The sequence below is a fragment of the Calypte anna genome, chromosome 21, assembly GCF_003957555.1.
Source record: "Calypte anna isolate BGI_N300 chromosome 21, bCalAnn1_v1.p, whole genome shotgun sequence".
NCBI lineage: Eukaryota > Metazoa > Chordata > Aves > Apodiformes > Trochilidae > Calypte > Calypte anna.
In genome coordinates this window covers 5,923,244-5,947,322 of record NC_044266.1, presented here as the reverse complement: position 1 = coordinate 5,947,322, position 24,079 = coordinate 5,923,244, and the positions used below count along the sequence as shown (strand labels likewise).

The 24,079-nt window shown below is 45.8% G+C and overlaps 1 protein-coding gene and 3 non-coding genes across 4 annotated transcripts; 1 reads left to right on the top strand and 3 right to left on the bottom strand.

Moving 5' to 3' along the window:
* The first annotated feature begins 956 nt into the window (after nucleotides 1-956).
* LACTBL1 (lactamase beta like 1) lies at nucleotides 957-20,438 on the top strand. The gene is made up of 6 exons (XM_008491168.2): nucleotides 957-1,095; nucleotides 4,738-4,847; nucleotides 5,746-5,903; nucleotides 8,051-8,298; nucleotides 12,986-13,091; nucleotides 19,460-20,438. The coding sequence occupies exons 1-6, from the start codon at nucleotides 990-992 to the stop codon at nucleotides 20,436-20,438; spliced, it is 1,707 nt and encodes a 568-aa protein (XP_008489390.1). The 5' UTR covers nucleotides 957-989.
* On the bottom strand, nucleotides 6,612-6,685 carry TRNAN-GUU. The gene has a single exon. It is a non-coding gene; the product is annotated as a tRNA-Asn (tRNA).
* TRNAN-GUU lies at nucleotides 6,987-7,060 on the bottom strand. The gene has a single exon. It is a non-coding gene; the product is annotated as a tRNA-Asn (tRNA).
* On the bottom strand, nucleotides 7,363-7,436 carry TRNAN-GUU. The gene has a single exon. It is a non-coding gene; the product is annotated as a tRNA-Asn (tRNA).
* Nucleotides 20,439-24,079: the final 3,641 nt, after the last annotated feature.

The window sequence follows — 24,079 nt, the reverse complement described above, 5'->3', positions numbered from 1 at the left end:
TAGGGACCTCCAGCAGGCAGGGACAGGGCACAGCTCATGCTTGGGCACCTCATCTCTTGTCATCTGGTCCTTGGGTTTCTTCCCCATTGATATCACCCAACCTGGATGGTCCCCAAGGTTGTGAGAGCTGCACAAGCTTAAAATCCTTGCCAGTTTTCCAAAATCTGGCAATATCTGCAGATGCCAAGCATACAGATGGTGTGTGATATAATGGGAATTACAGGGCACAAAATAAATGGGGGAAGAATTTCATTATTCATCCCTGAAAGGTGGAGCTGCTGGGGTGACCCAGCTGGTGGCTTCCCTGAGCAGATGCTGGAGTCTGGAAAGGAGTTGGAAAAACATCCACTAAGTCATGCTGGTTGGGGAGGGAGGAAATGAGAGGTGTAACAGGGAATCCCAGGCTGGTTCTGAGCCTCAAGGGCAGGGAAAGGGAAAGCCAAAAGGAATAGATGGGTTTCCTCTAAAAGAACCAAGGAAGAGAAGGAGAATAACATCTTGTTTTCTCTTGTTTTTCTTGTTTCACCCATCCACAAAATAAATGGGGGAAGAATTTCATTATTCATCCCTGAAAGGTGGAGCTGCTGGGATGACCCAGCTGGTGGCTTCCCTGAGAAGATGCTGGAGTCTGGAAAGAAGGAGCTGGAAAAATATCCACTAAGTCATGCTGGTCAAGAAAGGATGAAATGAGAGGTGTAACAGGGAATCCCAGGCTGGTTCTGAGCCTCAAGGGCAAGGAGGTGCAAGAAAAAGGGAATAGATGCAAAAACCAAACCAGGGAAGGAGAAGAACATCTTGTTTTCTCTGGAAAACAAACTCATCTCTGCTTCCAGTTATTTCAGAGCACGCCCAGCTCTGGTCCCTTTATTCCCTATGCCCTGTGCCTCTCTCACCTGGATATAAGAGAGGGTTTTTTTCTCTCTCTGAGATCTTTTTTTTTCTGCTTCCAGCAGGCAGCCAGCAGCAGGAGCCTCCTCAAGCTGGCAGTGATGGAGGTGAAGTGGATTCACTTGGTGGTCCTCATCCTCTTCCTCCTCTCTGTTGCAATGACAGGATGCTTCCTCTGGCAGTACAGCCTCCCCAAGGTGGAGCCCAGTGAGTAACATCCTTCAGCTTGGCCAGGTTTTGGCCAAAAACAAATTTGGGAAGCCTTGGGAAGGAAAAAAAAATTGTGGAAAAAATAAAATATTGTGAAGCCAATAAATGCCTTGCTCCCCATGTGGGAGTTAGTCCCCAAGAAGCATTGCCCCACATAGATTTAACTCCTCCTGGCTGGTGCAAAGACAGAGAGGAGATTACTAATTAATTTAATAATTAATTAATATTAATTAATTAATATTGGGTTGATGGATTGCTTTGCTAGTGTCCAGAGAAGCTCCATTCTTTCTGGCACTGACCAAGCTTAGTTTCTATCCAGAAGAGACAACTGATTTTACATCATCTATTTTTTATTTTAGCACCCTGTTGTAAAAACCACTCCAGCTTAGGTTGGATTTTTGGTTTATACCTCACCAGGTGCTTCAGTTTATGACCTTGCTTCCCATAATCTTAGAATTATGGGAATAATTGCCAGCAGGTCCAAGGAAGTGATTCTGCCCCTGTACTCAGCACTGGTGAGGCCACACCTCGAGTCCTGTGTCCAGTTCTGGGCCCCCCAGTTCAGGAAGGATATCGAGGTCCTGGAGCAGGTCCAAAGGAGGGCAACCAGGCTGGTGAAGGGACTCGAGCACAGACCCTATGAGGAGAGGCTGAGAGAGCTGGGGGTGTTCAGCCTGAAGAAGAGGAGGCTCAGGGGAGACCTCATTGCTGTCTACAACTCCCTGAAAGGAGGTTGTAACCGGGTGGACGTTGGTCTCTTTTGCCAGACGACTTTCAACAAGACAAGAGGGCAGGGTCTCAAGTTGTGCCAGGGGAAATTTAGGTTAGATATTAGAAAGAATTTCTTTATGGAGAGAGTGATCAGGCATTGGAATGGGCTGCCCAGGGAAGTAGTGGATTCTCCGTCCCTGGAGCTATTTAAAAAGAGCCTGGATGTGGCACTCAGTGCCATGGTCTAGCAACCTCAACGGTGGTAAAAGGGTTGGACTCGATGATCTATGAGGTCCCTTCCAACCCAGCCAATTCTATGATTCTATGATTCTAACTTTGAGGTGGCTCAAGCCCCCAAAGCTCACACTGGAGTTCCTTATCTTGATTATAGAAAACTCAGCAGAAAAAACTCAAGGTGGGATGGGGCTTGGAGGAACCTGGTCTAGGGGGAGGTGTCCCTGGAACAAGTTGATCTTTAAGGTCTGTTCCAACCCAAACATTCTATGATTCCAGGCCCATGAAATAAATACACTGGAACTGGATCAGATGCTTAAGGAGCCCTAAAATGGCACAAAATCCCCACTGAAGGTGCCAGAGGTACCTCCAGATCCTGCATTTTTATCTCTGAGGACCAAAGGCTGCCTTTAGGCTCTTGGGTATCCACCCTCCTTCATCTCAAAGTTTTCAGAGTGCCATTTCTCAGCTCTGTGGCCAATCCTTCCTGCCCAGCTGGGAAGGAAAAAGAGAAATCAGCATTTTGTTTGCAGCTCAGAGAGCAGAGGAGCTGTGTTTAGGAACACCTTGGCATCAGCTGGGAAATCAGTGCCTCCAAGTAAGAGAATCCCCATCTCTCACCCCATTCAAAGGTCTTTTCTTGCCACAGAAATTTAAGCTATAACTCTGGCAAGTGCAGGATGCAGCTAATTCAGAAGGCAGGTGAGAGATACGAGGTGTGGGGCCACTCACCTCCTCTTAGAGGGTTGGATTTCAGGTGGCACCCACAATTCCCCCATTTTCTGAGGTTCCACTAAGCATGGGACAAGTCTGTCCTCCTGAATTCAGGCTCCCATCTTCCCCCATCCATAGGCAGGGAACTTCCATGGGGTCCAAACCACTCCTGGGCAGCACACAGAATTTTCTGTAATCCCAGATCCTTGCAGTTTGCAGTCAGCTGAAACCCACTGCATCCTCTGCCCATCCCATGTTGGACCAAGCACTAACAGAGCACAGGGAGCTCTTTAAATCCTGATTTCTATGAAATAAAAGCAGCTCAAGGTTGTCCCTTTACCCCTGCAGAAGTGGCCTTCAGCTTTGGACCACGCAGGGAAGGGAGATGATGAGGGAGGACTACAAAATAAGGTGTTCTCTGAGCTCAAGATGCAGTCAGTGTCTCTAAAATAAATGTTAATGTTAATTTTAAAAATAAATCTTTGTTCCAGAGCCAGATTTGTTTTAGCTAAGCAGATTTCAGTGTGTGCATGTGTGTGTTCATAGAATCATAGAATCCTTGGGGTTGGAAGGGACCTCGAAAGATCATCTAGTCCAACCCCCCCTGCCAGAGCAGGGCCACCTAGAGCACTTCGCATAGGAACGTGTCCAGGCGGGTTTTGAATGTCTCCAGTGAAGGAGACTCCACGACCCCCCTGGGCAGCCTGTTCCAGGGCTCTGTCACCCTTACAGGAAAAAAATTTTTTCAAATATTCAACTTGAACCTCCTGTGCTCCAATTTACACCCATTACCCCTTGTCCTATCACTGGTCACCACTGAGAAGAGCCTAACTCCATCTCCCTGACACTCACCCCTTACATATTTGAAACCATTGATGAGGTCACCCCTCAGTCTCCTTTTCTCCAAACTAAAGAGACCCAGCTCCCTCAGCCTTTCCTCATAAGGGAGATGTTCCACTCCCTTCATCATCTTAGTAGCTCTGCACTGGACTCTTTCAAGCACTTCCCTGTCCTTCTTGAACTGAGGGGCCCAGAACTGGACACAATACTCCAGGTGCGGCCTCACCAATGCAGAATAGAGGGGGAGGAGAACCTCTCTTGACCTACTAACCACACCCTTTCTAATGCACCCCAGGATGCCATTGGCCTTCTTGGCCACAAGGGCACATTGCTGGCTCATGGTCATCCTCTTGTCTACCAGGACCCCCAGGTCTCTTTCACCTACACTGCTCTCCAGCAGGTCAGCCCCCAACCTATACTGGGACATCTTGTTGTTCTTCCCCAAATGCAAAACTCTACACTTCCCCTTGTTGAATTTCATCATGTTTCTCCCTGCCCAACTCTCCAGCCTGTCTAAGTCTCTCTGAATGGCAGCACAGCCTTCTGGTGTGTCAGCCACTCCTCCCAGCTTAGTGTCATCAGCAAACTTGCTGAGGGTACATTCTATACCCTCATCCAAGTCGTTCAACCTCCTTACCTTTGGGCGCTCCTGCATCTTTGTGTGATGTCCAAAGAGGCCCCCAGTGTATTTTGCCTTGGATAAAAATATGAACTATAAAACTGCAGCCTCCCCACAGACATGGAGGGAATAGGAGCCTCTCTCATTTGTAGTTTTCTGTGGAAACAACCCTGCTCCCCAAAGGAAATTGTCCAAAACTCCACAGGAATGGCAGATGTGCAGCACCATGGGGCAGATGTCTGATGGTTGGAGAGTCGTGCAGGTATTTCCTAAATATTCAGGTTTCAGTCAGCTGAAACCTCCTGCATCCTCTGCCCATCCCATGTTGGACCAAGCACTAACAGAGCACAGGGAGCTCTTTAAATCCTGATTTCTATGAAATAAAAGCAGCTCAAGGTTGTCCCTTTGTGCAGGAGTGGCCTTCAGCTTTGGACCACGAGGGAAGGGAGGTGATGAGGGAGTTGTTAAAGCTTGGTACTGTGTTTAGCAGAGCCCCAACCACTCTTGGAAATGTTTTCCAGGTCCATCTGTGCTGGAAGCAAAGGCAGAGGCTGTGCAGATGTGTCCCCGCTACCCAGAACCGGTACCACTGGACCATCCTATCCCCATCCTGAAGGAGGCATTGGAGAAGGTCTGTGGGTGTAAGGGAACAGAGCTGGAGCTCAGAAGGGCTTTTCTGAAGGTGGTCAGGGGATAATATGGGTTTTGTTTGTCCCTGAGCATCTCTGAGGAAGGAAGTGGGAAACTGAGGAGGTGAATCTGGAGCTGGGTGTCTGCAGCTCCTTCCCTGAAGGTACAGAACAGATCAGTAATCAGTTTTCTTATCAAAAGGGGAAGAGATGATGAAGTAATATTATGGTGTGCCCACCATATGAAGGACATGGACCTGTTGGAATGAGTCCAGAGGAAGCCACGAAGATCATCCAGGGGCTGGAGAAGCCCTGAGATGAGGAGTTGGGATTGTTCAGTCTATGGAAGGGAAAGGAAAGGAAAGGAAAGGAAAGGAAAGGAAAGGAAAGGAAAGGAAAGGAAAGGAAAGGAAAGGAAAGGAAAGGAAAGGAAAGGAAAGGAAAGGAAAGGAAAGGAAAGGAAAGGAAAGGAAAGGAAAGGAAAGGAAAGGAAAGGAAAGGAAAGGAAAGGAAAGGAAAGGAAAGGAAAGGAAAGGAAAGGAAAGGAAAGGAAAGGGAGAGAAGGGTTCAGAGGACCTAAAATGCTAGTGCAAAGGACAGATGTGTACAGTACAATTTAAAAAGTTTAAAAATTACAATTATTAGGGTTTAGCATTTACATTCCTCTCCCAAGTGGCCATGAAGACTGAAAGAAAGCTGCTGAATTGTTCAGCACAAACACCTGAAGGCAACAGCACCATTAAAATATTTTCATTTGCAAGAATATTTGGGGAAAAAAATCACTCTTGGGTGCTTGGACGTACGGAGAGCTGATGGTCTGAGTCTTCTACAACATGTCACAGAGCAGATGCATTATGGAAGCCTTTGTTTAAAAATTCCCAATTTCCCATCTTCCTCCAGGTGGATTTGATGCTGCGCCAAAGGATTCAGAGCTCTGGTGTCCCTGCCATGTCTGCCATCGTCATCTACAATGACACAGTGCTCTGGACAGGCAACTTTGGGAAGAAGAATGGGTCAGACCCCCTCTCCGTGGTGCCCAACGAGTACACTATTTACAGGTGAGACAGGTGTGTCACAGGTGTGAGCAGAAACACACGAGGGGAGCTGATTTCTGGGGATGGAGCCACTGTCACAAGTGGCATCCACTGGCTCAGGTCTCCTGCAGAAACCTCTTCTGCTTTACTCTGATGTTTCAGCTGCTTCCAAAGTGATCAGATGTTTGTGCCTGACTCAGTGGCCTGCTTTTGATGTTTTCTTCTTTTTATTATTTTTAATTTCATCTAAAAATATTTTCAACTGAAATGGAAATGACCATCCCAAAGAACCTGAGAACTCCTGACACAGAAATGTCTCCAGAAGATGCAGGGCACAAATCTGGAGACTGAGACCTAATAGAGATTTTCTGAGAAGTGAGGAGACAGGGCCAGATCCAACCCAAACCATTCCATGGGCAGGAACACCTCCCACCAGCCCAGGGTGCCCCAGGGCCCTTCCAACCTTCAACACTGCCAGGGGCTACAGAGTTAAATAAAAAAAATACCAAGCAAAACAAAAAACAAACACACAAACACCAAAAAAACCCCACAAAACCTTTTTTCCTCCCTTCTCTTTGGAGGTAAAATCCCTGCACAGCGACCTCAGGCCATTTCTCCCAGAACCACTGATCCCTATCGTGTCTTCCAGAGTCATGGAATGGGTCGGGTTGGAAGGGACTGAAAAGGTTACTCAGTTCCTACCATCCTGGCATGGACAGGGCAGGAGGAACCCGTCCCTGGGTGGGTTTGAACCACCAACCTTTCAGTTAACAGCCGAACGCGCTCACCCGTTGCGCCACAGAGACTCCTGAAATTCCCTTTTTTTGTTGGTCATTATTGATGGTCCTGGAGTGAAACCATTGGCTAAGAAAAGATTAATTCATTAGGATTTACAGTCAGGTGTTCAAAGACAATCAGACACTGTTGTAATTCTTAATAAATGAAACTTTTCTTAGCCAATGCTTTCACCCCACGACATCTCCTGCCTGTCCAAGAATGTCAGTTCTGGTGGCACATCCCAGATGTCCCCAGCTGTCCCTGATCATGAAGGGACTGAAAAGGTTACTCAGTTCCTACCATCCTGGCACAGACAGGGCAGGAGGAACCCGTCCCTGGGTGGGTTTGAACCACCAACCTTTCAGTTAACAGCCGAACGCGCTCACCCGTTGCGCCACAGAGACTCCCAAAATTCCCCTTTTTTTTTGGGTCATTGTTGATGGTCCTGGAGTGAAACCATTGGCTAAGAAAAGATTCATTCATTAGGATTTACAGTCAGGTGTTCAAAGACAATCAGACACTGTTGTAATTCTTAATAAATGAAACTTTTCTCAGCCAACGATTTCACTCCGGGACATCTCCTGCCTGTCCAAGAATGTCAGTTCTGGTGGCACATCCCAAATGTCCCCAGCTGTCCCTGATCATGAAGGGACTGAAAAGGTTACTCAGTTCCTGCCATCCTGGCCCAGACAGGGCAGGAGGAACCCGTCCCTGGGTGGGTTTGAACCACCAACCTTTCAGTTAACAGCCGAACGCGCTCACCCGTTGCGCCACAGAGACTCCTGAAATTCCCTTTTTTTTTTGGGTCATTGTTGATGGTCCTGGAGTGAAACCATTGGCTAAGATTCATTAATTACAAATTACAACAGTGTCTGACTGTCTCTGAACACCTGACTGTAATTCCTAATGAATGAAACTCTTCTTAGCCAATGCTTTCACCCCACGACATCTCCTGCCTGCCCAAGAATCTCAGTTCTGGTGGCACAACCCAAATGCCCCCAGCCGTCTCTCTTCATGCTGGCCTCGTTTCCAGAACCCAATAAAACAGACCCAGAGTCCTCCACTGTAGAGAGACATTGTCAACAAGGTGCCTTGAGTTGCCAAAGAGTGGGTGTGAGTCCACCTGTGCCTGGTTAGGGCAGGCCCCCTATTACCAGGGGGCAATAAAGGTGGGACACGCACCCACAGAGAGAAGCTCACTCTGGTGTGAGGCGATGGAGAGGTCAGCAGCTCGTCGAGCCTCAGGAGCAAGAAAGGCTCCTCCTGCTACAATTAGCCAAGGTGTTGTGTGTAAAGCTACAGTCAGTGGGTCAGCTGAGGGCTCTGCTATAATCACCATCCTGATTAATGGGTTTCTTAATGAGTTATGTCTCTAAATGTCCATTCCTTAACAGAATTGCCAGTGTCTCCAAGATCTTCCCCACCATTATGTTATACAAGATGTGGGAGGAAGGAAAAATCACTTCTCTCGACGACCCCTTGGAACGTTACGCCCAGAATTTTGTTATCAAGAACCCTCTGGGGAGGTTCAAGGAATCCGAGCAGAGGTACCCAGCAGAGGGGGTGGTTTTTTCAGAGAAAGGCTCAGTGCCACTGAAGCCATCTCCTGTCACCCTCCGAAGAATGGCCAGCCAGCTCTCAGGTGAGACAGCACCCAGAGCTCCCCCTCTGCCAGCTTGAAAGAGACCTCAGGAAAAACTGTCCAAATGGCAGGGTGTCAGGGTTTAACACTGCCCTGGCAATTAAACCAAATAACAGATGCTCTATATTAATCTCTCCTCCTTGATAAAGAGAGAGAAAAAGGGAGAGAGACTGATGGGTTGGAAACTAAACTACCCAGCTTTAATGAAACACTAATGATAAATAGGAAAAATTACTAAATCAATACAAATATACAGAAAATTGATCCCAGGTTCCTTCCCCCTCTCCCCCAATAACTCTCCCATCCCCACCGAGGCTGCAGGGCAGCCCTGGGAAAGTCCAGGCTGGAATCCTGGGGTCAGGAGCAGTTGGGAGCTGGAGGCAGAACACAGAGATTCAGGCTGGGATGGATCAGGAGCACAGGGAGAGGAAGGGATGGAATCCTCCCAGGATGCTGGGTGAAGGAAGGGAAGCAGGAAAGGCAGGAAGGGCAGGAGCTGGAAGCTGGAAATCAGGAAACCATGGCTTGGCCTTTGTGATCCCTCAGATTTATCCTGAGGATGAGGTGTATGGGATGGAACACTCTGTTGGGTCAATTTTGGTCATTTCTCTTGTCCCTTTCTCCCCAAAGGAGGGTTTCAGGTGTGAGCTCTTGACTCCTTTTCTCCTTCTGGAGGGTAAAATGTTCCTCAGAGCCGAGCAGTGCTTTGGTTCTGCAGCCCATTCTCCAGCAGTAACTATAAACATCAAGTGTTATCAGTCCTAGGAGCACACACTGTCTGAGAAACTTGCTATTAATTTCAGCATGTGCAACTACTTAGACTTAGCTAAAAGCAAAAGTACAAGACAGAAAATCACCTTTATCCTGGCCCAACCCAGGACACAGGGATGCAAAATGTTCCTGTGGAGGCCATTTCTTAGTAGGTACCCAGGAGCTTTGCACTTCCCAGAAGTCAGGCAGCACCCCTGGAAGGAAGCTGCCAGGAGCTTCATGATGTGCTGAAAGGAAACTCTTGTCTACCTGCTAGGGAGGTGGTCAAGCTGCACGGTGGGTTGGGCAATTGGGGAAAATTGGGGAAAAAGATTGGAAAAAAACATTTTCCCCCTTGCAAGGTGAATATATAGTTCTTTTTCCACATGGCCTGAAATCAGGCTCCAGTTGCAGAAGGTTTTGCACTCCAGCCATTTGATGTAGAGCTGAGGGCACCAAACCTCTGCACTTTGAGCAGATAGACCTTGATGGCTGAGCTAAATTTAGCTGTCAGTGTGGTTACTGAGCTGAGATTCCTGAGCTATTCATAGCTCTTTACTTGCTGACAGCAGACTATTAATCTGCTGCTGCCTTAATAATTGGGTAACTCTGGCATTCAGGCAGAAGGAGATCACAGGACTCAAGAGAGCTTTAACCTTTCTCAGAAATACAGTTGCCAATATTTGACCCTGAGATTTCAGGATTTAATGGCCAAAGACACTGTGCTGACATCTCATCTGGCATTTTAATTCGATTTTGTAGCACCTGCATTATTCTGGACTGAAATAAATACCCCAGGACCTCAGGGTCCAGCAGGATCTAAGAGCAAAACAAGATGTCTTTAAATTGCAGTATCTCGAGAGAGGGAACAGCAAAGAGTTCAAAGCAAGAGTTCCCCAAAATGGAATGAAATGACTGAAATCTGGAAACCAACAAACAACCCAAAGCAGAAGGAATTCTTGTGCACAACCAGCCTGACCATGTCCTCAGGGACACCAATTTGACCCACCTGAAGCTTCCCTGCTTATTTTGGGGGGGTTTTGTTGGGTTTTTTTCAGGCTGTGGCCCATATTTCCTAGGCCAACAACCAGCTTGGACCTGGACAATTTAGTAGAAGGAGCAGCATGGTATCAAAATGAAAATCAAATTAGATTTAGGTCCCGTGTTACATTTCCCACCTGTCAAAAAGCAAAAAAGGAATAGGTTCTGCTGAGCATTAACATGAAAGCCACTGCATGATACCTTGCAAAGTGGTTTTCATCTAAATTCTACCAGTGGAAGCTTCTCTATAATGTCTCCTCATTAGCTGGGCTTGGCTTTTCTCCATTGCATATTACAAAATAACAGCAAAGGTTTTTCTCCTCCACACTTGATGAGTTCATTGCTAGAGGAGAGCTCCAGCTTGGGAAGGTTGGGATTTTCAAATCCATAGGAATGCCAGCCTGAGATGCTCTTGGACATTTTTAACAGCTTGCTTGTCACATCCATTAGCAGCTCCTGGGGTATCAATCCATGACTCGGGGTTTTTTCTGTAATGCTCACACCTTCCCTGCTTTATCATAGAATCCTTGAATGGGCTGGGTTGGAAGGGACCTCAGAGCTGTCACGGTTTAACACTGGCCCGGCGATTAAACCGAATAACAAACGCTCTCTATTAATCTCTCTGTCCTTGATAGAGAAAGGAGAGAGAATAAGGGAGAGAGACTTATGGGTTGGAAAGTAAACTACACAACTTTAAAGAAACAGTAATGATAAATAGGAAAAATTACTAAATATATACAAATATACAGGAAAATGGAAACCACATTCCTCCCTCCTCTCCCCCAATAACTCTCACGTCACCACCGAGGCTGCAGGGCAGCCCTGGGAAAGTCCAGGCTGGACTCCTGGAGTCGGCAGCAGTCGGGAACCGGAGGCAGGAACACACAGATATGGGCTGGGATGGATCAGGACCACAGGCAGACGAATGGACGGAGTCCTTCCAGGATGCCGGGTGAAGGAAGGGAAGCAGGAAATCAGGAAAAGATCTGGCTCGGCCCTCGTGATGCCTCAAATTTATACTGAGTGTGACGTATATGGGATGGAATACTCTGTTTGGTCAATTCTGGTATCTATCTTGTCTGTTCCTCCCCAAAGGAGGGCTCAGGTGGGACCTCTGTATCCTCCTGGAGGGTAAAATGTTTTCCTCAGAGCTGAGTAGTGTCCTTGGCTCTGCATACCAGTCTCTGGCTGGAACTATAAACATCAAGTGTTATCAGTCCTAGAAGCAGACACTGAGAAACTTGCTGTTAGTTTCAGCAAGTGCAGCTCCTTACAAGAGACTGAGCTGAAAGCAAAAGTACAAGACAGAAAATCACCTTTATCCTGGTCCAAACCAGGACAAGAGCTCATCAAGTCCAACCCTTGCTCCACTCCCCCCGTGGTTCCCAGCCCATGGCACTCAGTGCCACATCCAGGCTCTTTGGAAATCTCTCCAGACACGGAGAATCCACTACTTCCCTGGGCAGCCCATTCCAATGCCTGATCACCCTCTCCAGAAAGAAATTCTTTCTCATCTCCAACCTAAACCTCCCCTGGCACAACTTGAGACCCTGCCCTCTTGTCTTGCTGAGAGTTGCCTGGGAAAAGAGCCCAACCCCCCCCTGGCTCCAACCTCCTTTCAGGGAGTTGGAGAGTGATGAGGTCTCCCCTGAGCCTCCTCTTCTCCAGGCTTTTCCATCCTTTCTACTGAACCCCAGGAGAGACATTTTTTTGGGTCCCTCCCAGGGACCCAACATTTTTTTTGCTGCCTCGTGGCCAGTAGGAACTGGAGGAGCCCATTCTGGAGGATCATAGAATCATAGAATAGGCTGGGTTGGAAGGGACCTCAGAGATCATCGAGTCCAACCCTTGATCAGCTACCACCACAGTCACTAGACCATGGCACTGAGTGCCACATCGAGTTGCTTTTTAAATGTCTCCAGGGACGAAGAGTCCACCACCTCCCCAGGCAGCCCGTTCCAATGTCTGATCACCCTTTCCATGAAAAAATTCTTTCTAATCTCCAATCTGAACTTCCCCCGGCACAATTTAAGACCTCAGTGCATCTTTTCTCTGCTCATCCAGCTGCTTAAAAAAACAAGCAGAAAAAGTGCTCTTATTCCAGTTCAGATCCCAAGGTCAGAGCAGTTGAGGAAACCAAGTGCTGCTTCTCCAAGATCCCAGGGCATCCTTCAGCTCTGTTCTCACTGAGCAGATGATTGTAACTCATTTTTCTGTCCTGCACCCTCCCTGTTTTCCTCCTAACCTCGAAATCAAAGTCAGCTGTGAACTGCAATGAGGATTTCAAGCCAGATGGCATCCAAGTTCTGGAGCCATAGATCCTGTGCAAAGGAGCTGGGACACTTTAAAAAAGTTCTGGGCAAAAGTTTTTAAGTTCAGTGTTTTGGAATTGGATGGGGAAAGGGGGGTTTTCTGCTTTCAGAAAGCCTAAATAAATGGTGCTAAATATGAAAAAAAAAAAAAAAAAAAAAAGAAACAAAAATGAATAAAACCAAAACAAGACAAAACAAAAATAGCTATTTTATGCCAAGCCTGAAATGGTTCTGAGAAGTTCAAGTCTGTTGTAGTGTCAGAACAAAAAAGTCTTTCAAGGGGTTGTGGCACACAAGGGAATATAAATGATATGGAAATCATATGGATTTCCCTAGCACCCATCTGCCCTTCTCTTCAAAAATACCCATGAGGACAGAGGGCATTTTTGATCATTCCTCAAGGTATTTTCAGGGAGAACTTCCCCAGACTCTGTGGTCCATAACCTGGATCCTGTGCCCAGCCCAGGGTGGCCAAGTCCATCACTGCTCTTTCCATCTTCCCAGAGAACTTTACTTTTTTCTCTCTTCACCAAACTTTCCTGGGCCATGATATGACTCAAAAATTCTCTTTTTTTTCTGCACAGGGCTGCCCAGGAGGCTGCGTTCCACCAGCCTGCTCTGGAAGGGCAGCACCCAAGAGGCTCTTGCTCTGCTGAAAGATGATGTCTTGGTTGCTGACCCTGGAACCAGGTCTGCTATATTCACTGGGGAGTTTTGGGGGGCTGGGGTTGTCTTCTCCAACTGGTACCAACCCCACCTGCCACCTCCATGGCCAATGGATAAAAGGCAGCTAAGTCCAGAGGCAGCTTCAACCATAAATTTATCACAGGATGGAAAAAAGGGAGGGTTGGAGGTTCCAGAGGGATTTAAGTGTGTGTAGAGCCTGAGTGAGAAGCCAGGATGAGGCAAAATAATGTTCTATGTTAGGTTTAATGAGCCTTCAATTGTGAAAGCTGCAGATTTCCAGAAGTGGAAGTTTATTTCTTTGGTTTAAACCATCACAGATTTTGCCTAAAATCATCCTAGGTAGAGATTTGCATGTCCCTAAATTATCTGTGAGTTCCATTAATAATTGTCCTAATTTATATTGCCTGCTAAGAATCTGTTACCTGAGCTGCAAACCAATACATGAAGCTGTCAAGCAGCCAGTAGATAAGGGAAAGGATTCAGATTAACCAGAAAACCTTTTTAAGTCTGTAAAAAATCTGTGGGGGATCAAGGTAGATTCAGAAATATTTTTCCTGGGTTTGCTGAGGGTTCTTGGTGAGGATGACTTGATGTTTGCAGGCTTGGAAAACTCAGCCTTGGCCACCTGGTACTCTGTCCAATGTCATGGAGGTTAAATAGATTTTCTTAAAGGAATTTAAGATCTTTAATTCTTAAAGGAATTTAAGATTTGCATGTCCCTAAATTATCTGTGAGTTCCATTAATAATTGTCCTAATTTATATTGCCTGCTAAGAGTCTGTTACCTGAGCTGCAAACCAATACATGAAGCTGTCAAGCAGCCAGTAGATAAGGGAAAGGCTTCAGATTAACCAGAAAATCTTTTTAAGTCTGCAAAAATTTGGGGGGAGATCAAATTAGATTCAGAAATATTTTTCCTGGGGTTGCTGAGGATTCTTGGTGAGGATGACTTGATGTTTGCAGGCTTGGAAAACTCAGCCTGGGCCACCTTGTGCTCTGTCCAATGTCATGGAGGTTAAATAGATTTTCTTAAAGGAATTTAAGACCTTTAATTCTTAAAGGAATTTAAGATTTGCATGTCCCTAAATTATCTGTGAGTTCCATTAATAATTGTCCCAAGTTATATGACAGCTAAGAGTCTGTTACCTGAGCTGCAAACCAATACATGAAGCTGTCAAGCAGCCAGTAGATAAGGGAAAGGATTCAAATTAACCAGAAAACCTTTTTAAGTCTGCAAAAATCTGTGGGGGATAAATAGATTTTCTTAAAGGAATTTAAGACTTAAACATCATCATCATCTTTGGTATTTATATATATATATAAGTATGCATATGTATATATATAATGCTCACCATTAAGATACATAAGGACATCCAGCCATAGTCTCTCAACCCCTCATTACTTGACAGTTTTAACCCAGTTTCCCTGTTCCCAGATAAAGTTCACATAAAGAAAATCACCACTCATTATTAGAGAAATTTTAACTAATTTTTTTTTTCTGGGTATCTTGAATTTCAGCTCCATTTCAGCTATAAAATTTGAGATCCAGAATGGATTTATTCTTGTGCCAGAAATACATACACTCGTCACACTTCCATTTGGTGGGATGGACTGGAAATGCTTGATGTGGCACCCAAAAAAATTAAAAAAAAGGTTTAAAATATCATGGATTTTGAGAATCTGCTTGGAAATAAGTTGCCCATTCAGGTCTCCATGCCATTAAACTTCACTCAATTATGAATGAATGAATTAAATCACTTTATGGATATTACAGACTCAAGCATGCTGGTGTATTTAGTGACTCAACAGTGCTGAATGCTGCTTTGTAGACTTCTAAGTGCTTTTTAAATGCTTTTACCATCTTAAGGTAGCTTAGGTGCTTAAGTAATTGTCCCATCTTAAATCTCCTAAGTGGTTTACCTGGGATTTGGAGACTTTTAAGGTAAGCACCTGGAACTCTCAACCCTGCTCTTAAAAAGAAATGATACATGCTTTGGAGAAGAACTAAAAACAGGAGGTGCACATACATAGGGGTTTGCATAAGGGATTTTTGGGGTTTTTTTTTCATTTTGCCATCTCCAGCCCTTGCCCTGGCACAGTGATTAAATAGCTCCAGTCAGAAAATTCTCCTTCTGCACTTCCCAACAAACCCAGACCCCACCAGTCAGTTTTTCTCCATTTCTTCATGACGTTCTATGATTCCCTGCTCTTGTTGGGTCTTTTTTTTCATTTTGCCATATCCTGCTCTTGTTGGGATGTTTTTGGTTTTTTTTTTATTTGCCATATCCTGCTCTTGTTGGGTTTTTTTATTCATTTTGCCATCTCCAACCCTTGTTCTCTGCACAGTGATTAAACAGCTCCAGTCAGAAAATTCTCATTCTGGACTTCCCAACAAACCCAGACCCCACCAGTCAGTTTTTCTCCATTTCTTCATTACATTTTATGACTCCCTGCTCTTGTTGGCTTTTTTTTCATTTTGCCATCTCCAGCTCTTGGGTTTTTTTTTCTTTATGCCATCTCTAGCCCTTGCTTTGGGCATAGTGATTAAACAGCTCCAGTCAGAAAATTCTCATTCTGGACTTCCCAACAAACCCAGACACCACCAACCAGTTTTTCTCCATTTTTTCATTACATTCTATGATTCCCTGCTCTTGTTGGGGTTTTTTTGTATTTAGCCATCTCCTGCTCTTGTTGGTTTTTTTTTTCCTTTTGCCATCTCCAGCCCTTGTTCTGTGCACAGTCATTAAACAGCTCCAGTCAGAAAATTCTCCCTCTGCACTTCCCAACAAACCCAGACCCCACCAGTCAGTTTTTCTCCATTTCTTCATTACATTCTATGACTCCCTGCTCTTGTTGGGTCTTTTTGTATTTAGCCATCTCCTCCTCTTGATTTTTTTTTTTTTCACTTTGCCATATCCTGCTCTTGTTGGGTTGTTTTGTTTGTTTTTTTATTTTGCCATCTCCTGCTCTTGTTGGGTTTTTTTTATATTTTGCCATCTCCAGCTCTTGCTCTGGGCACAGTCATTAAACAGCTCCAGTCAGAAAATTCTCCCCCTGGACTTACCAACAAACCCAGACCCCACCAGTCAGTTTTTCTCCATTTCTTCATGACATTTTATGACTCCCTGCTCTTGTTGGCTTTTTTTCATTTTGCCATCTCCAGCTCTTGGGTTTTTTTTTCTTTATGCCATCTCCAGCCCTTGTTCTCTGCACAGTGATTAAACAGCTCCAGTCAGAAAATTCTCATTCTGGACTTCCCAACAAACCCAGACACCACCAACCAGTTTTTCTCCATTTCTTCATTACATTCTATGATTCCCTGCTCTTGTTGGGGTTTTTTTGTATTTAGCCATCTCCTGCTCTTGTTGGTTTTTTTTTTTCATTTTGCCATCTCCTGCTCTTGTTGGGTTTTTTTAATATTTTGCCATCTCCAGCCCTTGTTCTCTGCACAGTGATTAAACAGCTCCAGTCAGAAAATTCTCCCTCTGGACTTACCAACAAACCCAGACCCCACCAGTCAGTTTTTCTCCATTTCTTCATGACATTTTATGACTCCCTGCTCTTGTTCGGTCTTTTTTTTCATTTTGCCATATCCTGCTCTTGTTGGGTTGTTTTGTTTGTTTTTTTATTTTGCCATCTCCTGCTCTTGTTGGGTTTTTTTTATATTTTGCCATCTCCAGCTCTTGTTCTCTGCACAGTGATTAAACAGCTCCAGTCAGAAAATTCTCTTTTTGGACTTCCCAACAAACCCAGACCCCACCAGTCAGTTTTTCTCCATTTCTTCATGACATTTTATGACTCCCTGCTCTTGTTGGGTTTTTTTTTCATTTTGCCATCTCCAGCTCTTGGGTTTTTTTTTTCTTTATGCCATCTCTAGCCCTTGCTTTGGGCATAGTGATTAAATAGCTCCAGTCAGAAAATTCTCCCTCTGGACTTACCAACAAATCCAGACCCCACCAATCAGTTTTTCTCCATTTCTTCATGACGTTCTATGATTCCCTGCTCTTGTTGGGGTTTTTTTGTATTTTGCCATCTCCTGCTCTTGTTGGTTTTTTTTTTCCTTTTGCCATCTCCAACCCTTGTTCTGGGCACAGTCATTAAATAGTTCCAGTCAGAAAATTCTCCTTCTGCACTTACCAACAAATCCAGACCCCACCAGTCAGTTTTTCTCCATTTCTTCATGACGTTCTATGATTCCCTGCTCTTGTTGGGTCTTTTTTTTCATTTTGCCATATCCTGCTCTTGTTGGGTTTTTTTTTTCATTTTGCCATCTCCAGCCCTTGTTCTCTGCACAGTGATTAAACAGCTCCAGTCAGAAAATTCTCCCTCTGGACTTCCCAACAAACCCAGACCCCACCAGTCAGTTTTTCTCCATTTCTTCATGACATTTTATGACTCCCTGCTCTTGCTGGCTTTTTTTTCATTTTGCCATATCCTGCTCTTGGGTTTTTTTTTCTTTATGCCATCTCCAGCCCTTGCTTTGGGCATAGTGATTAAATAGCTCCAGTCAGAAAATTCTCATTCTGGACTTCCCAACAAACCCAGACACCACCAATCAGTTTTTCTCCATTTTTTCATTACATTCTATGATTCCCTGCTCTTGTTGGGGTTTTTTTGTATTTAGCCATCTCCTGCTCTTGTTGGTTTTTTTTTTCCTTTTGCCATCTCCAGCCCTTGTTCTGTGCACAGTCATTAAACAGCTCCAGTCAGAAAATTCTCCCTCTGGACTTCCCAACAAACCCAGACCCCACCAGTCAGTTTTTCTCCATTTCTTCATGACATTTTATGACTCCCTGCTCTTGTTGGGTTTTTTTTTTCATTTTGCCATATCCTGCTCTTGTTGGGATGTTTTTGTTTTTTTTTTTCATTTTGCCATCTCCTGCTCTTGTTGGTTTTTTTTTTTCATTTTGCCATCTCCAACCCTTGTTCTCTGCACAGTGATTAAATAGCTCCAGTCAGAAAATTCTCATTCTGGACTTCCCAACAAACCCAGACCCCACCAGTCAGTTTTTCTCCATTTCTTCATGACATTTTATGACTCCCTGCTCTTGTTGGCTTTTTTTTCATTTTGCCATCTCCAGCCCTTGGGTTTTTTTTTCTTTATGCCATCTCTAGCCCTTGCTTTGGGCACAGTGATTAAATAGCTCCAGTCAGAAAATTCTCATTCTGGACTTCCCAACAAACCCAGACACCACCAATCAGTTTTTCTCCATTTTTTCATTACATTCTATGATTCCCTGCTCTTGTTGGGTTTTTTTGTATTTAGCCATCTCCTGCTCTTGTTGGTTTTTTTTTTCCTTTTGCCATCTCCAGCCCTTGCCCTGGCACAGTGATTAAACAGCTCCAGTCAGAAAATTCTCATTCTGGACTTACCAACAAACCCAGACCCCACCAGTCAGTTTTTCTCCATTTCTTCATGACATTTTATGACTCCCTGCTCTTGTTGGGTCTTTTTTTTCATTTTGCCATCTCCTGCTCTTGTTGGGTTGTTTTGTTTTTTTTTTTATTTTGCCATCTCCTGCTCTTGTTCTCTGCACAGTGATTAAACAGCTCCAGTCAGAAAATTCTCTTTTTGGACTTCCCAACAAACCCAGACCCCACCAGTCAGTTTTTCTCCATTTCTTCATGACGTTCTATGATTCCCTGCTCTTGTTGGGTTTTTTTGTATTTAGCCATCTCCTGCTCTTGTTGGTTTTTTTTTTCATTTTGCCATCTCCAGCCCTTGCTTTGGGCACAGTGATTAAATAGTTCCAGTCAGAAAATTCTCATTCTGGACTTCCCAACAAACCCAGACACCACCAATCAGTTTTTCTCCATTTTTTCATTACATTCTATGACTCCCTGCTCTTGTTGGGTTTTTTTATATTTTTCCATCTCCTGCTCTTGTTGGTTTTTTTTTTCATTTTGCCATCTCCAACCCTTGTTCTCTGCACAGTGATTAAACAGCTCCAGTCAGAAAATTCTCTTTTTGGACTTCCCAACAAACCCAGACCCCACCAGTCAGTTTTTCTCCATTTCTTCATGACATTTTATGACTCCCTGCTCTTGTTGGCTTTTTTTTCATTTTGCCATCTCCAGCTCTTGGGTTTTTTTTTCTTTATGCCATCTCCAACCCTTGTTCTGGGCACAGTGATTAAATAGCTCCAGTCAGAAAATTCTCCCTCTGGACTTCCCAACAAATCCAGACCCCACCAGTCAGTTTTTCTCCATTTTTTTCATGACACTCTATGATTCCCTGCTCTCCCTTTAGCACCTCACCTGAGACAATGACACTTTTTCCCCCGGAGATTTTGGGCCAGCCATGTCCTCCACACCTCCTCACTGAAGCCAACCTCATCCTGACACCTCCCTATTTTATTTTTATTTTTTCAGGTGCCACTACAGCAACTTGGCCTTTTCCCTGCTGGCACACGTGCTGGCTGACCACGCTGCTGAAGGACAATACCAACGCTGGATCTGGGAGAACATCCTGGACCGTTTGGGCATGGAGGACACCGGCTTTGACATCACCCCCCCCATCCTCTCCCAAATGGCCGTGGGCTTCTACAGCAGCCAGCAACCAGCCCCCCTCTACGACCTGGGCTGGTACAGACCTTCTGGCCAGATGTATTCCACTGCTGCTGACCTTGCCAAGCTGGCAATGGTCTTCCTAGGCACCTACCACCGGCGTCTCCTGGAGCCTGACACCCTGAAGACCATGCTGACCCCCCTGCTCAAGTGCTCCAAGGAATACTTTGCCAACAAGACAGGCACGCCCTGGGAGATCAATGAGCAGCTGGGCTACGATGTCATTAGGAAGGATGGGGACCTGGATGGTTATTCTGCCACCTTCTCCCTCATCCCCAAGCTCCGGCTGAGCTTCATCGTGCTGATGGCAGGGCCCAGGCCTCAGGGGGAGGATTTGGTGGCTCGGACATACGAGCATCTTATCCCTGCCATGGAGACAGCCTTCAGAGGGGCAGAGAAAAACTTGATTCCTGCTCCAAATCCAGGCCCTTACGTTGGTTACTATACCTATTCCAACTTGACTTTCTACGAGATTAAAGTCGGGCCTGGTGGGGTGTTGGTCATGCAGCAGTTTGGACCTCACGTGGAAGAGTTGATTCCTGAAAAGTACCGGACAATCAAGCTCCAGCACCTGGAAGATCGTGTTTTCCAAGTGGTTTTTGACAAGGAGTTCCCTTGTGTTCTGTACCTGGGCTCTGCCTCCATCTCCCTGGAGACCCAGAACGGGCAGCTCTTTAATTTTTATCCCTTTGATAGGAAGGGTTTGTCCCCTGGGTTTGATGCCCCGGGGCTGAACACCTACAACGTGGTGCGGGTGCTCCGCAAGCCCATGTTCTACACCTAAATGGCACCTCTGCTGCTCTGGCCACTTCTCAGAGGTGGTTCCAAACGTGGGTCTTACCAGATTCTCCTCTCTGTGGCTTCCTGGGTGCTGTTTCAAAAGGGAAAGCTGATGGCAAGTCACTCCAGCCAGAGCAATGTGTCGCAGTTCTTTACTGCCCAGCATCTTTACAGAGCTCTTCTGTGCCCAGGAGGGGAGGAAGAGGATGGTGTCTGCCTGCAACCCCCTCCAGAGCAGGGCTCAGAAAACAAGGATAAACCCAGGCTAGCAAGGACTGAGCCTCCCTGCCAGAGTCTGAAAGTCTATTAAACCCTAACTCTGAGCTCCTTGTTTTCCTCCTCTGAAATGTATTGATGTTCTTGTCACTGGGGATGTGTTAAGTCCAATACAAGCTTTTTGACTTTTCAGTTCCTCAGAAGCTTGTAGGATTTGTTTAAAAAGAAATGTCAGCATCCACCCTTGAAGAGAGAGAAGAGATTATAAGAGAGCTGCCAGGTCAAAGCCAGTCCCAGTCTCGTTTTCACCCATAAAAACCCACAAATGTTTAAGTACTTCCCAGCCAGCAGGGAAGCTGCAACATGTACTGCTGTGAGGTGCCATTCTCCCTCTAGATAAGGTTGTAAATGCTCCAACTGCGAAGGGTAGAAGCCTGTTTGCAACTTTAATCCTTTCCTGTCCATTCCCTTCTGCCTTTCTGAAGAGTCTGACACCTCATGGCTGGGTTTGCAGAGCTGCACATCAGCAAATAAATGCCAGGAAATCTCTGACAATGCCTCCAGAGAAGTGAGACCATCTCCATGTCCATTTAATAGGCATTTGTGCAGCCCAGATGAGCAGGAGCTGTTGGATTAATGTGACAATGACTCCCTGAAGGGCTCCTCCTTGCAGGCATCTCACCCACCAGGGCAAACCCTGCTCTAGTTCTCCAGGTAAAATCCCTCTTGCATGACAAAGCTCCCCCCGTGGTTCCCAGCCCATGGCACTCAGTGCCACATCCAGGCTCTTTGGAAATCTCTCCAGACATGGAGAATCCACTACTTCCCTGGGCAGCCCATTCCAATGCCTGATCACCCTCTATGGGAAGAATTTTTTCCTAATATCCAACCTAAACCTCCCCTGGCAGACCTGAAGCCCATGCCCTCTTGTCTTAGGGAGCTTGTGCTGGATCCCTTCACAGCCTCCTTGCTCTTCTCTGCACCTGCTCCAGCACCTCAAGCTCCTTCCTGAGGGGCTGAGGGGCCCAGAACTGGACACAGGACTCAAGCTGTGGCCTCCCCAGAGCTGAGCACAGGGGCAGAATCCCTTCCCTGGACCTGCTGGCCACGCTGTTCCTGAGCCAGCCCAGGATGCCATTGGCCTTCTTGGCCACCTGGGCACACTGCTGGCTCATGGTCACCTTCCTGGCAATCCAGACTCCCAGCTCCCTTTCTCCAACCACTCTGTGCCCAGCCTGGAGCTCCCCATGGGGTTGTTGTGGCCAAAGTGCAGGACCCGGCACTTGGAATGTTGAACCTCATCCCCTTGGGATCATCCCAACTCTCCAGTCTCTCCAGGTCCCTCTGCAGAGCCCTCCTGCCTTCCAGCTGATCCACACTCCCCCCAGCTTGGTGTCATCTGTGAATTTGCTGATGATGGACTCAATCCCCTCATCTCAATCATCAATGAAGACATTGAACAGCACTGGGCCCAACACTGATCCCTGGGGGACACCACAGCCGCCATTTTGGACACCACAGCCGCCATTTTGATGCAGCCCCGTTCAGCACCACTCTCTGGGCCCGTTCCAGCCAGTTCCTAACCCAGCACAGAGTGCTCCTGGCTGATCCATGGCCTGACAGCTTTTCCAGGAGGATGCTGTGGGAGACGGTGTCTCAGATGCTCGAAGCAGCTGATGCTTTTTGAGCAGGCATTCAGCTTGGTTCTCCTATTGTGGGATATAATGACTGCAAAGTGCAACAAATTGGCCACAAAAGACCATTACCCAGCAGGGACTGGAGAGCCTGGAGAAAGACAAAGGGCTCCACATGCCCTAGAAAGAAAGAAGAAATCTGCTAACCTTATGCTAAACACCAGGCCTCAAGATAGGGCTGAAGAAAATGAGGTCTCAGGGTCTTCATGTTGGAAGGAAAAGGGAAAAAGAAGCATGGAGCCCAAAACCAGTTCTTCTTTTTGCTCCCAGTGGAACTTTTCCCTCTGTTGCCATGGGCTGAACCAGGTGGTGTGGCACGAGCTGCGCCCTGACCCTCTGAAAATGGTGAAAAGCTGCCTGGATTTGGGCTTGGAAGGATTTGTCCTGGTTGGAATGTCCTTGGGAAACTGGTTTGGGATCACTGTGAGCCTGACAGTCAATCCTGCTTGATAATATGAACGAGGCATTTCCATATTATTCTCTTTACAGGCTCTAAATGGGGACTCTTTTCAGAAATAGGGGCATTTTTATTCATAACTTGCACAGGAGGCAGGGTTCCAGGTATAAATTCCCAGAATTGCCCACAAGGGATTGTCTGTGGCCCATGGGGAGCAGTTAATTAATTATTAATGAATTGGTAGCACAAGAAGCTGTTGTCAACAGCTGCAAATGGTACCTGGGGTAAAGCTCCTTCCTCTCCCTGGCCAAGGAAATTCTGTTTCTTCCACATTCCTTGGTTATCCATTTTGCCTTCTGGTTTTCTGTGGGTTGTTTCCATTTTGGGTAATTTTTTTTTTTTTTCCAGTGTCACATCTCACGTTGGATCTATAATCCATAATATTCCTAATTTTTGCACACATGCTCCATGGCCAGAGCCTCCCACAGGGTTCCATGGAGCTCCTGCTGCAGTTCCATGGCAATACCTGCCTGTGGTTCACAGTATTCCTGAAAAAAAAAAATGGAAAGCTTCATCTCCTGCTGCCAGGGAAACCCACTCCAAAGAATCTCCCTGCACAAGTCATCCCTCCCAGTTTGTTTTCCTCAGCAAATGTAAGCAAAATCTGCTCAATCCAAGGTGTTAAATGGAAATATTGAAGAGTTCTGGCTCACACAGCCTCCTGCAGCATCACACTTGATCCAACACCCTGCTCTGACAGGGAACCATTCATAACTCTGAGTCTCTCTTCCCTTAATCAGTCTCACAAGGATGCTGTAATTACTACATGATGAGATAATTTTCTCAAACTCAGCCAAATAAACTCAAATTATTCCGTTAAGGTTACACTTGAAAGACATCTGACTCCAGATAAGTGGGATGCAGGCAATCTCCACCAGCAGATCAGGGTTTTTGGGTTTTTTTTTTCACAGCTGAGTTACTTTCTTAGGCACAAAATATTGCAGAACATGTGGGTTTGTTTTTCAAGCTAGCATGAGTTGGCAGCAGAGCCAGAAAATACTTCTCATCACTTTTGGAAAGATTTAGGGCAAGCTGAAGTGCTTTACCATCTTTTCTTCTGTGAGTGGGTTATTTTTGATGTGGAATATTCACTTGGAGGTTCCTTGAATTTCTCACACGTGGTAGTGATAAAAACCCCTCTGGTGGTTTTTAACCCTGCTCAGCTGCTCTGTTCTCTGTCTGAACTCTGCTTTAATGCAACCTTTTGTTGGAAAATTCCATTTATACCCAGGATAGCAACTGAGAAGCACTGCAAATAAACCCCCCCCCAGCCAGGAT